This window comes from Siphateles boraxobius, unplaced genomic scaffold (genome assembly GCF_051911475.1).
Source record: "Siphateles boraxobius isolate OS27281-9 unplaced genomic scaffold, OSU_SipBor_1 30, whole genome shotgun sequence".
Lineage (NCBI taxonomy): Eukaryota > Metazoa > Chordata > Actinopteri > Cypriniformes > Leuciscidae > Siphateles > Siphateles boraxobius.
The window spans coordinates 10,072,852-10,087,591 of NW_027508920.1; the positions used below are offsets into that span (position 1 = coordinate 10,072,852).

At 45.0% G+C, this 14,740-nt stretch overlaps 1 protein-coding gene across 1 annotated transcript in view; it reads right to left on the minus strand.

Moving 5' to 3' along the window:
- Positions 1–9,449: 9,449 nt before the first annotated feature.
- The window catches only part of kiaa1549lb (KIAA1549-like b), a 338,844-nt gene continuing 333,553 nt past the window's right edge, over positions 9,450–14,740 (minus strand). Inside the window, exon 22 of the mRNA XM_077248220.1 lies at positions 9,450–9,954. Within this exon, the coding sequence (XP_077104335.1) occupies positions 9,679–9,954 (276 nt within the window). The 3' untranslated portion in view covers positions 9,450–9,678. The remainder of the gene's footprint in view (positions 9,955–14,740) is intronic.

Here is a 14,740-nt window from a genome sequence, read left to right on the forward strand (position 1 = left end):
CTCCGAGGAGGATCGTAGAACGGTCAGTTCGGTTGTTTCCTGCCGGTTCGCCGCTTCAGGGCACCGAAATGTCCGTACAACCGAATCCCGAGGCCAGTCTCGAGAGACTGGTCCCCTTGGTAGAATTTCTGGCAGCGTGGAAACTACTGCCAAATATTTCTCAGTGGGTCCTGCATATAATAGAAAAGGGTTACAGAATTCAGTTCGGTTCTCGTCCGCCCAGATTTCAAGGGGTCCTTCCCACAGTGGTTGACCCAAGGCAGGCTCGGGTCATGGAACTAGAAGTACTGACGCTTCTGCAAAAAGGGGCTATAGAAAGGGTTTCTCCTCCCAGCAGAGAGTCAGGGTTTTACAGCCGTTACTTCATCGTTCCCAAGAAGGATGGGGGGTTGCGTCCTATTCTAGATCTGCGTCAGTTAAACAGCAGAGTTCAGAAACTCAAGTTCAAGATGCTTACACTCAAACAGATTGTATCACAGATTCAGTCCGAGGACTGGTTTGTCACAATAGACTTGAAGGACGCTTACTTTCATGTATCCATTCATCCTCATCACAGGAAGTTCCTGAGGTTTGCTTTCGGGGGCGAAGCATACCAATATCGGGTCCTTCCATTCGGCCTAGGTTTATCACCCCGCACCTTTACGAAATGCGTGGATGCAGCGCTGGCTCCTCTGAGACTCCAGGGCATTCGCGTATTAAACTATATCGACGACTGGTTGATCCTGGCTCGTTCCGAGCAGTTGGCAGTTCGGCATCGAGATGTCGTTCTGTCTCACTTAAAAAGGTTGGGGTTGCGGCTAAACACCAAGAAGAGTGTGCTCCTCCCAGCCCAGAGGACCACTTTGTTAGGGGTGATGTGGGATTCGACAACTATGCAAGCACGATTGTCTCCAGCTCGTATTTCTGCGATTCTCACAGCCGTAAATATGGTAAAACTAGGCCAGTCACTCACTGTGAAACAGTTCCAGAGACTGGTGGGTCTCATGGCAGCTGCGTCCAACGTAGTTACTTTTGGCCTTCTGCACATGAGACCCCTGCAGTGGTGGCTCAGGACCAAGGGGTTTTCTCCGAGGGGAAATCCGTTTCGCACGATCAAGGTCACGCTGCTATGCCTTGGTCATGTGGAAGAAACCTTGGTTCCTCGCCCAAGGCCCAGTATTGGGGGCTTCTTGTCGACGCGTAACGCTATCGACGGATGCTTCCCTCACAGGCTGGGGGGCGGTCATGAGTGGCCGCTCGGCGACAGGTGTCTGGCAGGACCATCAGCTTTCGTGGCATATAAACCGACTAGAGATGATGGCGGTATTTCAGGCTCTCAAATACTTCCTGCCAGACCTGAGAGGCCATCATGTGCTCGTCCGCACAGACAACACATCGGTGGTCTCTTACATCAACCATCAGGGGGGTCTGAGGTCCCTATTATTATGCAAACTGGCTCATCAGATCCTCCTATGGGCCCAGGGAAAATTACTGTCACTCAGGGCAGTTTATATTCCAGGGTATTTGAATGTGGGAGCAGATATCCTGTCAAGACAGGGGCTGAGGCCCGGGGAGTGGAGACTTCACCCCGAGGTGGTGGAGCTCCTATGGGAGAACTATGGTCAAGCTCAGATAGATCTTTTCGCATCTTACGATACAACCCATTGTCCGCTTTGGTTCTCCCTCACATATCCAGCTCCTCTCGGACTGGACGCTATGGTACAGGAGTGGCCGAGGCTGCACCTGTACGCATTCCCCCCGATATCATTGCTTCCGGGAGTTCTGGAGAGGGTTCGCCGGGAGGGGGCTCATCTATTATTAGTAGCCCCGCACTGGCCGACCCGAGTGTGGTTCTCGGACCTAGTGTCCCTTCTGCACGGCTGTCCCATGGAGATTCCTGTCAGGGGGGACTTGTTATCTCAAGCAGGGGGCACGATATTTCACCCTCGCCGGAGTTGTGGAAACTGTGGGCTTGGCCTCTGAGGGGGCCCAGCTCTTAGAATCCGGTCTCTCGACTGAGGTCGTTGAGACCATCCTTCAATCCAGAGCTCCTTCCACGAGAAAACTATATTCATTGAAATGGAAATTGTTCTCTACATGGTGTGGAGAATGTTTTTTAAATCCTGCTAACTGCCCGGTTGGTACAGTTCTCGATTTCCTTCAAGACCGTTTCTCTGCTGGATTATCTCCCTCCACCTTAAAGGTGTACGTAGCGGCTATATCTGCTTATCGCTCCCCTTTGGGGGCTTCTTCTCTTGGGAGAGATCCTCTTATTACTTGTTTTCTCCGTGGTACACTGAGGCTTAGGCCTGCATTGCACTCTAGAGCACCGGCTTGGGATTTGGCCATTGTACTTGAGGGTCTGGCCCTGGCTCCCTTCGAGCCTATTGAAGAGGTTTCAGAGAAGTTCCTTACACTAAAAACTCTATTTCTTCTCGCTATTTCTTCTATCAAGAGAATTGGAGATCTGCAAGCCCTGTCGGTGGCTCCTTCATGTTTGGAATTTGCACCTGCTATGGTGAAAGCATTTTTACACCCTAGGCCGGGTTACATTCCTAAGGTCCCCACTAATGTGGCGGGCCCTATTGTGCTGCAGGCTTTTTGCCCTCCACCTTTCGTTACCCCAGATCAGGAAGGTCTCAATCTGTTATGTCCCGTTAGGGCTTTGGATGCCTACGTTCACAGAGCTGCCCTGTGGCGTAGATCAGAGCAGTTATTTGTCTGCTTCGGTTCAACCAAGAAAGGTTGCCCTGCATCTAGACAGGTAATGAGCAAGTGGGTAGTTGAGGCTATCTCACTTGCTTATGAAGCGGCCGGACAGCTCTCACCTATGGCTGTCCGCGCCCATTCTACTAGGAGTATGGCTGCCTCTAAGGCTTTAATTTCAGGGGTTTCCCTGCAGGACGTTTGTAATGCGGCAGGCTGGTCCTCACCGCATACATTTGTCAGATTCTACGACCTAGACCTCTCCACTCCCGGGGCTAGGCTGCTTGTTTCTTAGTGTGCGCAAGGACTCCACACAGAACGGGCATTTCTCATTATGGCGTAGTGGACATGGGGTTCCCACCGCGTCTCAACGCAGCTCGAGTTCCCTTGAAAGGGAACGTCTCAGGTTACGTATGTAACCCTGGTTCCCTGAGAGGGAACGAGACGCTGCGTTCTCCTGCCATACTTCCTGCATGCCCTGATCGACTTGCTTCAGGCGTTTTCAGAAGCTGTCGCGGTCTGATTTCTGGTGTGCTTTATAGCTTCCTGGTCTATGACGTCACAGCCGGTGACGTCTCGTTCTTCCATTGGACTGATTATACACGTGCTTCAATACGCAATCACGCAGAGCGTTCCCCACCGCGTCTCAACGCAGCGTCTCGTTCCCTCTCAGGGAACCAGGGTTACATACGTAACCTGAGACGTTTTGGACATGCGCATCATAATAAACAGACTTTTCCAATAAATGTGTCATATATCACTGAAAATGGGAGAAGCTCAGCTTTAATGTGGCATATGGCACATAGTCCTGATAATTATGGTTCAAATGTGTTGTGTAAATTTTAAAAATAAGTTTCAATACTCAGTCAATATTAAAGATATCAACGTTATATTTTCACAGAATGTTCTTTTCATTATGTTGGATGATATATGTTGATATATGATGATACAAACGTCACATATGTTCAGAGTGTGTATGAGGTTGATTGACAGGCCTAGTTTACATTGACAGAATGCATGTAACTATAAAAAAGAGCAAACTCACTCCAAAGACTCAAAAGCAAAGACTCACTCCAAAGTATCTACTTTTTCTTCTTAAAAAGACTAGTTTTAGGGCATAGTATAAGTAGGTGAATTGGGACGCAGCAGTACTGATTGGTACTGTGTTCCGTCCACATTGGAGGAAGGATCCAGATAACAAAACCAAAATTCATAAGCTGACTTCTTTATCCCTGCCAGATATTTCATGCAATGACTTCCACAGATTTTTAAGTGTAACATAAGAATTCTATTATATTATTTGGTCACTTTTGTCTAACATTTTAACTCAATCTTGCAACAGCAAACTTACAATGCCTTAACATGATTGATCGTAGATTATGCCACGTCACACAATTACAATTGATAATTCCTGAACCAAAAAAACAGATGCTGGAAACAAAATAAAATGAAAAACTATTTAAAGAGTTCAATAAACAAGAATCATGTTCATTCTGTTATATTTTTATTACAAAATGTCTCATCAAAAATGACTCAAACACACTTTTTAATAGTGCTTTATTAGACATGTGGTTCCAAATCAGAATAACATCAGAATGTTGTTTTTATAATAATATTAATAATATAATATAATATTAATAATAATTAATTTAACAAATTCAAATAAATGCAAATTATTTTTAAAAAGTTACTTTGACAATAGTGAAATTTGCACAGGATTTGAGTGTGACCACTAGATGTTACTGTGATTATAACTGCCTGCTACTGACTATAGCCAGCTATCAAAGTTTTCAAATATGGAAAAATCTAAATTCAGTGTGAAAATAACGTAAATTAATCAAACTGATATAAAAGGAAAAATTTTTTTTTCTTATTTAACAAAATGGACCACATTTTAAACATTTAAATGTTGTTAGTTGAAGAAAAGTTTGGGAGAGAATGTTGGGATTATAGTTTTAAAAAAGCATACTTATTAAGTGTAGGTAATACAAGTATAATGCATTGCTGTTGCCGCTTCAGCTGTGATATACAGCTGTGGGAACAGTATGTCCTATAAAACTCAATTTACATACAATAAATACACAAAAACTGTCAAACACTCTTGTTCCCTTTCGTTGTCACTACGAGTTCCGTCGTGACGACGAATGGGGTTTCGTTTATAAAACCTATCAACTTCGAGTATTACAAAACGAGCGAATGGGTCTGCAGAATTTGCATGGCGCAACTCCGCCCCACCTCGTGGGTTTAAAAGGAGGACGCCGGCAACATGCAAATATGTTTTCACTTCGGAGCCAAGTTTATTCTTCACCCCACAAGCCATCTCTGATCAACTGTCAACTACGAGACAAGCGACTCTCTGGTGTTGGTGTGACGGCGATCTCCAGCGAGTGCACACTTTCCTGCTGATCTTTGCAGTGTGAGTGTGTTTCTCCCTGGTCGCTTCAAAATCCGTGGAGTTTTCCTCTCACAAAAGAGCTTTGCACGCAGCATGTCTTTTTAAAGATGCCTCGCTGGTGCATTTCTGGTTGCGGTAGACTCATTTCTGACTCTGATGGGCACAATCGCTGTTCTGTGTGTTTGGGCATTGATCACGCTAGAGCAGCGCTCGTGGATGACTCATGTTCTCTCTGTGGGAACATAACAATCGCGTCACTACGGTCGAGACTCAGTGATCTCGCAAGAGTGAGAGTCCCCTCATCCACACCCCGATCTAATATCTCCACGAGAGGTATTACTTCGGCTGCTGGCGAGGGTGACCTGAGGGTGACAGTGTGGAAACAAAGCACCTACTATCAGTCCGCGACGCACACCCCCCTCTACAGTGACGCAACCCACGAGTGCTCAGGGGATTCCCACGGGACCATCTTCTGATGCCCCGCGCGTTTCCTTTGGCGCTCCAGAGGAAGATGCGATGTCTATCGCAGCATCACAGGGCGGGCCTGATTCATCAGGAAGTGAAGACTCAACCCCAATACCTGTCTTCCCGGATGTGCATGATGAGATCTCGAAATCCTGGAAGACCCCCATGTCTAACCGCGATCACTCGCTGATTTCATCAGCCTTTCCTCCCCTCGATGGGGCAGCTGCCCGTTGGTACACTGGGATCCCCTCGGTTGAACGCTCTGTTGCGATGCAACTGTGTCCTCAGAGTGCTTCTTCTCTTCTGAAGGCTGTCTCCCTCCACCCTGAAAGTATATGTTGCTGCTATTGTCGCACATCATGATGCAGTTGATGGTAAGTCCTTGGGAAAGCACGACCTGATCGTCAGGTTCCTGAGGGGAGCGAGGAGACTGAATCATCCTCGCCCTCCTCTCGTTCCCTCTTGAGACCTCTCAGTGGTTCTAACTGCCATGCAGAGTGCTCCCTTTGAGCCCTTGCAATCCGTGGAGATTAAGTTCCTGTCAATGAAGACACCGCTCCTGGTTGCATTGGCCTCCATCAAGAGGGTAGGGGACCTGCACACAATCTCTGTTGACGAAGCGTGCCTGGAATTTGGGCCGGCTTTCTCTCACGTGATCCTGAGACCCCTGCCTGGATATGTGCCCAAGGTTCCCACCACTCCCTTCTGGGACCAGGTCGTGAACCTGCAAGCGCTGCCCCTTGAGGAGGCAGACCCAGCCTTGGTACTGCTCTGTCCAGTACGCGCTCTCCCCGCCTATGTGGACAGGACGCAGTGTTTCAGGACCTCAGTCCACCTCTGTCTGTTATGGTGGGAAGCTGAAGGGAAAGGCTCTCTCCAAGCAAAGGTTGTCTCACTGGATAGTGGAGCCATTGCATTCTCTAAGCCCTTTGGCTCGTTTTGTAATACTCGAAGTTGATAGCCTTTCTAAGCGAAACCCCATTCGTCGTCACCACGGACCGTCTCCGTTCCCTACTCAGGGAACGAGGGTTACATGCATAACCGAGACGTTTTCTTTAGCCACTTCAGGGTACATACAGCATGCTCAAACTAATGAATAGTTAATTACTTATAGTTTTATTTGGGAAGATAATGTGGGCTACTTTCAGACCCATGTTGATTTATCATCAAACATCTGGCAATTTTTTAGACATGTATGCAGAAGAGACATGAGTAAAGTGCATGTCAAAGTTACAGTCAAATCAATTCCTTTATGTGGAATTTTTATCTATGAATATCTGACTCATAAACTGATAAGTTGCTTTAAATGAAATAGATAAATTGTGTCAGTATATAAATAAAAGACTTGTCTACTTAAAATGCAGTCTGTTACAATAAAGAAAGCACTTATGCCCAACAAACAATGAGTTAAAAAAATAAAAAAATTATGTGATTGTTATAATGCTCTTTCATATTTCACTTTCACCCACAATAGCACCTTTGACACATTATTTTAAGGGTATATTGTCATATCTCAAATTATTAAAGCATAGCACATTCCATTTGTAATTTGTGGAATGAAAATGATACTGTGAGGCCCCTGTCTAAACAGACACAGATGCATAAACCACTCAGTAGGATTGGATGTAGTTAACATCTAATTTTTTCGAACGATGTTTTCTAAAGTTGTTTGTGCACAGTAACACAGTATATATTTTGAACAGACTGTATTTCGGTCACTTCATTGCCTCATTTTTGTTTGCCTCAAGTTAAATATAGGTTCTACCCTGACTAAGGTCCTCACAAATGTGTCTACATGGGAAGTGCCCAATGTGGCGCATCACCTTCAGTTGGCCTAGTTTAGATTGTTGACATGTTGCAAAGCTACTGCAGGCCCAATATTTTCCTGTCTGAATTGTATTACAACTATCACTTGTGAATTGATTGATATGATTTTCTTTTCTTTTTTTTATTATATGTTCTTATATTTTCCCATATTTGTATGTTAGTATACTATATTTTTATGTTATTTAATTTTATTACACGGCTCTGTGGAATACTTGATTCTGATTAGTCAATAGTGCCATCCAGCAGTATTTTATTCCCAGATTACAACTGCTCAAAACGGATAACACAGGCTCATCCGGGTTACTGAAGTCAGCAGAGCTAGGAAGGGTTTTTCTTCTTGGAAATTTTGCGTTTGGTGAGCTAATAAAGTATTAAAACTCAGTCGAAACAATACTTTGTGTACAGTTTTTTAATTATGCCATCCAGTATCGTGGACTTGCTCTCTCTTGTTTCATTCAAACGTAGCTGCTGCCATTTTGTGAATATTGTTTAGTGTACTGTTGGATTATGAGAAACAAACAGGTTAGATTTTAAAACAGTTTAATCTGAAATCAATATCTATAGTTATTTATGTGGCGAAATGCTGTGTTATAAGTGGTATGACTGTTTAGCGTATCTCTTACTGTGAATGTCCGTCTAGTTTGAATTTGCCAAACTAGCAACTTCTCTCTCCATGGAAGCTTTGCGTTTAAAGACCTAATAAAATATTTCGGCTCAGACCAATATTTCATGTCTAATTATTTACTTATGTGGCAAGTAGCCATGTAATAAGCGGGATTATGTACATCCAGACGGTTGTTCTCAGAATATACCGTATAACTTCTTACATTATTTTTCTTTTTCTCGCCTTCATTCGCCATTGGCTTTTGGCTTGCTTAGTTGGGGACATTTAACATTTAATTTTGAATTTAACAATACTATTACAACTTTACTTTCCTTTTATCTCTGTAAAGTTGCTTTGAAACAATTTGTATTGTAAAAGCGCTATATAAATAAAGGTGACTTGACTTGACTTGACATATAACTTCTGATCATTACATTAACTAAATTCATTTAAATAATTTTTAGCCATAGAAATACACTTACGCTTGTAAAAATACAAATATCATAATAATAATTTAAAATAATAACAATAATAATATCAATTTTAATATCAGTGAATTTCCATAAAGTTTTAAACATTCTGGATAACCAGTGTAGACAACCTCAAGACCTCACTGTGACAGTTACACCCAATTGCGGTAATGCGTTCCAAATAATTCATTCATGTTCTGAGCCTTGAAAATGACTTTGTTGTTTCAAATTGTGTTTTGTTTGCAGAACCTGATTTTACCAATCAGATTTGAGGGACAAGTTTACAGTTCCTATCAAGTTTAGGCTCCCCTATCATTTTCCTCTGTTTTTAGGGATAACTTATGAGTAGGGGTAGGTTTAGGGGTAGGGATATGATTATGATTACATTTTAAGACAGGAATGTTGTTCCAGGATCAACAAAATATGTTGACCCAGGAACACATCTAACTCTGTAAAATCAGGATGTGCGTTCTGCATGCTGTAATTTGTTGTGTCTGTTTGTTTCTGATTTATAGAGATAGTTCGCTCCAGAAAGAAGATTGATTCTCTAATCATTTACACACCTTCATATTGTTCCAACTCAAAACAACACAAATGAAGATATTAATAATCTCTCATAATTTTTTTTCAGTTGTACTTGCTAGATTCACAAGAAAAAAAATATTTTGTTCTCCTGTTGACCATATTTTATGTGCTATTTGTATGTATTTTATGTATATAAAACCCTAAATTAAATCTGTTTACCATATAAATTGACCGTGTCTCTACATAAGACTTGGCTTAAACTGCTTGATTCATATGGATTACTTTTAGAATGTCTTTATGTACTTTTTGAAGCTTAAAAATGTTGGTTGCGTGGACAAAAAGAATGAGAGAGTATTAAAAATATCTTAATTAGCGCTCAGAAAATCAACAACATGATGGTGAGTAAATGTTTAAGCAGGTAGCAGGTTTCATAATTAAACCTTACACAGCTAAAATAGGAAAACGGTGTAAATTTTCATATTGTCCAATTAAATTAAATCTTTAATCGTATATTAATGTTAAACTACAATAAAGAAAAACTTTAATTACATAATGTTATATAGTACAATGGCAAAGAGAACCACACAAAACACTGAAGGAAAAAAATATCCAGTGAAATATGATTAAGTCCACTGAAATTAGAAGTCTAATCTTTACAGAAGTTATAAATGTATCAATGCAGCTGATCCATGTATCCATTGGAAGTTCTACACCTGGAACTCAAAAATGTCTGCTTGTGTCTTGGCCAGTTTGGCCACTTCATCACGGATGGCTTTGACCAAGGTTGAAGTGGAAAGGCTGCTGAGAGGGATGCTGCTGATCAGATCTCCGGGCTCTGCTAGACTCTGCTGGGACGCTGCGGTGGAGGAAGAGGGTGGATGGTCTAGACCACCCTGAATGGCCTGACGGTGGTGCCACAGGAGAGGGCTGCCCTGAGGATAGTGAGGGTGAGGAAAGGCCTCTGCGTAGCCTGGTAAGGGCATCTGAAATAGAAAACAGGTAACATTCAACAATGTCTGTACTAAAACCAGTCAGCAAGGGTGTATTGTTATTTTTTACTGAGTCTTGATCTGTGCTGCAGTTGACCAAACTCTCCACTTAAAAAAGGGAACCAATAGACAAATGCACAAGAATGAGACACTCACGATATGGAAAACAAAAAGCTTAAGGATCTGTTAATATAATAAGTATCATTAGTGACACTCCATTCAAACAAGTTTGAATTGTGTGATTGATCATTTTCATTAAACTATGAATTATGAAATCATAAACGCTCTGAACAAGGGTCACATTGTCACCAGGGTTGGGCATAGTTCAAAATTTAAGAATTGACTCAAGTGTAAATTTGAATTGAATTGGCCACCCCATTAAAATGCTTAACCATCTAAAAAATAAAATAAAATAAAATGTCCACTGGCAAATTTTTTTCAATTTAATTCAGAAAACTAAATATAAATACCTAAAAATGTGGCAGTTCATTTGGGGAAATAATGGTATTTTTTTTCACATTCACTATTAAATACAAATGTAATTTTTTTTTTTTTTACATATAATTACTTTCATCTGACTGGACAAGGAGGTAATTTCATTGTTTGTTTGTTTTACTCTTCTTGTCTGTGTTTACTGCAAAAATTTTGAAACTTCTTGTTTATTGAACAGGGTTGATGAAAATCTTAAGATACTTAAGATCATTTCCAATAAGTATGTAAGTATGTTCCTAAGTGCAATTCATAAAAACATCTCGGTTACGTATGTAACCCTAGTTCCCTGATAGGGAACGAGACGCTGCGTCATCGACCAGGAAACTATAAAGCACCCCAAAAACACAAGCGCATTAGCTTCTGATAGGCTTGAAGGAAGCGCTAACGGGAGTGCCGGGAGTATGGCGGAGCGACGCAGCGTCTCGTTCCCTATCAGGGAACTAGGGTTACATACGTAACCGAGACGTTCCCTTTCAAGGGAACTTCGAGCTGCGTCAAACGCTGCGGGAACGCGAATACCCACGTCGCCATAGGACCAAATGACCGTCATGTGAGACTAGCGCACAGAGGACGAGAGCACCTGTGCCCCAGGGGTAGAGCTTAAGTCTAGGTCATAGAACTTAATAAAAGTATGCGGTGAAGACCATCCAGCCGCATCACAAACATCACTCAGGGAAACCCCCGACAAAAGAGCTTTAGAAGCAGCCATACTCCTGGTAGAGTGAGCTCGGACAACCAAAGGTGAAGGCTGGCCAGCCGACTCATAAGCAAGTGAGATAGCCTCAACCACCCACTTGCTCATTCTCTGTTTAGACGCCGGACACCCTTTCCTGGGTGGCCCGAAACATACAAAAAGTTGTTCTGATTTCCTCCACAGGGCAGCTCTGTGGACATAAGCGTCTAATGCCCTAACAGGGCAGAGTGAATTAAGTTTCTCCTGGTCCGATGACATAAATGGAGGAGGACAGAAAGCCTGCAGAACCGTAGGTCTAACAATATTAGTAGGAACCTTAGGAACGTAACCTGGTCTAGGATGCAGAAAAGCTTTAACCATGCCAGGTGCAAATTCCAGGCACGAGGGTGAAACCGACAGAGCCTGCAAATCTCCGATTCTTTTTAGTGAAGAGATAGCAAGCAAAAAGATAGTCTTAAAAGTGAGAAACTTCTCGGGAACTTCTTCGATAGGTTCAAAAGGAGCTAGGGAAAGACCTTCTAATACAATGGCCAGATCCCAAGTCGGCACCCTCGTACGAACTGCTGGCCTCAGCCTCAAAGTGCCACGGAGGAAACGAGTTATAAGCGGGTGTCTCCCAAGAGAAACTCCACTGAAAGGGACGTGGTAAGCAGCTAGTGCCGCCACATACACCTTTAGTGTGGAGGGGGATAACCCTGTGGAGAAGCGCTCCTGCAGGAATTCCAGCACTGCACCCACTGGGCAGTTAACTGGGTCCTGCAGGTGTTCTCCACACCAAGAAGTGAAAAGTTTCCACTTCAAGGCATAAAGCTTCCTCGTGGATGGAGCTCTGGAGTTAAGAATGGTCTCAACAACCTCGGTTGAGAGACCGGAGTCTATGAGCTGGGCCCCCTCAGAGGCCAAGCCCACAGTTTCCACAATTCTGGGCGGGGGTGAAGTATCGTGCCCCCCGCCTGGGAGAGTAGATCCCTCCTGACCGGGAGCTCCAAAGGAGAACCGTCCAGGAGAGAAATCAGGTCCGCAAACCATACTCGGGCCGGCCAGAACGGGGCTACTAGTAGTAGACTGACCCCGTCCCGGCGGACCCTCTCCAGAACTCCTGGTAACAGAGCAATCGGGGGAAAGGCGTACAGACGTGACCTCGGCCACGGCTGCACCATAGCATCCAACCCCAGGGGGGCTGGAAGAGTGATGGAGAACCACCGATGACAATGAGTGGTCTCCTTGGAAGCGAATAGGTCCACCTCGGCGCGACCGAAACTCAACCAAAGGAGCTCCACCACCTCGGGGTGGAGTCTCCATTCCCCTGGCCTCGGCCCCTGCCTCGACAGGGAGTCTGCTACAACATTCAAATACCCAGGGAGATACATTGCTCTCAGAGATAGTAGCTTCCCTTGGGACCACAGGAGGATCTGACGGGCCAACTTGTAAAGCCGGCGAGACCGCAGGCCCCCCTGATGATTTATATAAGAGACCACCGACGTGTTGTCTGATTGAACTAACACATGATGGCCTCTCAGGTCTGTTAGGAAGTGTTTCAGAGCCTGAAACACAGCCAACATCTCTAGACAATTTATGTGCCACGAAAGATGATGATCCTGCCACAGACCTTGGGCTGGGCGACCACTCATGACCGCCCCCCACCCTGTGAGGGAAGCATCCGTCGTTAGCGTTATGCGACGACAAAGAGCCCCCAGCACAGGACCTTTGGATAGGAACCAAGTTTCTCTCCACATGACCAGAGCACGAAGGCAGCGCCGCGTGACTTTGAACGTGCGGAGCGGATTTCCCCTCGGGGAGAATCCCTTGGTCCTGAGCCACCACTGTAGCGGTCTCATGTACAACAGGCCGCAAGGTATAACGTTGGACGCTGCTGCCATCAGACCCAACAGTCTCTGAAACTGCTTGACAGTGAGTAGCTGGCCTAGCTTCACTTGTTTCACAGCTGAGAGAATCGAAGCGATGCGGGTCGGAGAGAGTCGCGCCCGCATCGATACCGAATCCCAAACGACACCCAGAAAAGTGGTCTTCTGGGAAGGAGATAATACACTTTTCTTTGCGTTCAGCCTCAACCCCAACTTTCTGATATGAGCGAGGACGACATCTCGATGCCGAACCGCCATCTGCTCGGTCTGAGCTAAAATCAACCAATCGTCGATGTAATTGAGAATACGAATGCCCTGAAGCCTCAGAGGCACTAGTGCTGCATCCATGCATTTCGTGAAAGTGCGGGGAGATAAAGCTAGGCCAAACGGAAGAACCCTGTACTGGTACGCCTCGCCCCCGAAGGCGAACCTCAGGAACTTCCTGTGTTGTGGAAGGATGGACACATGGAAGTATGCGTCCTTCAGATCTATCGTGACAAACCAGTCCTCGGACCTGATTTGAGACACGATCTGCTTGATAGTGAGCATCTTGAATTTTAGCTTCCCTACCGAGCGATTCAATATGCGCAGGTCTAAAATTGGACGCAACCCCCCATCCTTCTTTGGAACGATGAAATATCGGCTGTAATAACCTGACTCCAAACTGGGAGGAGGAACCCGTTCTATAGCCTCTTTTTGAAGGAGCGTTTTCACCTCTTGTTCCAATACCAGAGCCTGCTCGGGGCCCACCACTGTGTGCAGAACCCCTCTGAATTTTGGTGGACGACACCTGAACTGGATAGCATAACCCTTTTCTACTGTCTGCAGGACCCAATGAGATATTTTTGGAAGGCTTTTCCACTCTGCCAGAAATTCTACTAAGGGTACCAGCCTCTCGAGACTGGCCTCTGGTGTAACTTGAGCAGCAGACGCAGCGCCCTGTAACGGCGCACCGGCAGGGAACAACTGGTCTGACCGCTCTGAGACCCTCCTCAGAGGGAGCGAGCGTCCCTCGGGAAAGCGCTCGCTGGGATCGTCTGTGCCCCGGCATAAAGGCGGGGTTGGCAGAACGAGCCCCTGAGGGCACCGAGGAGGAATGGGCACCGTAAAAAGAGGTGAACACCTTTCCGCCTCGGTGGGGACCACCCTCAGCATCCTGAACGGCTTGGCGTCAGGACTTCTTCTTAGCCGAAGCCTTCTTAGCCAATATAACTGTCCTCAGATCAGTTCTACTGGGAGAAGGCTTCGGCTGAGAGTGTCGCGGCTGAGCCCACTGTCCAGCAGGGGGAGCACGAGACGCGACACTCTGCCTCTGCTGCGCTCTATGTGATGAGCTCGAAGACGGCCGGGGCTGCTCCCGCCCAGCAGCCCCAGGGACATGAACTTTAAGGGGAAGAAACTTTTTAAAAGCTGCAGTTTGTTTCTTTTCTTCTTGGAATTTATCGATAACTGAATTCACAGCATCACCAAACAACCCCATGGGAGAAAGAGGAGCATCTAAAAGAAAAGCTTTTTCTCTCTCTTTAATATTAGTCTGATTTAACCACAAATGTCTTTCTGCGGCCACCAGAGCTGCCATAGAACGACCCATTAATTTGGCCGATTCTCTGGTGGCACGCAGGGATAAATCAGCAGCCTGACGCAGTTCGCGAACTACGTCAGTACTGACCTCCTCACTCTCACTCATGTCCCTTAGCAGATCAGCCTGGTATGCCTGCAAGATTGACAT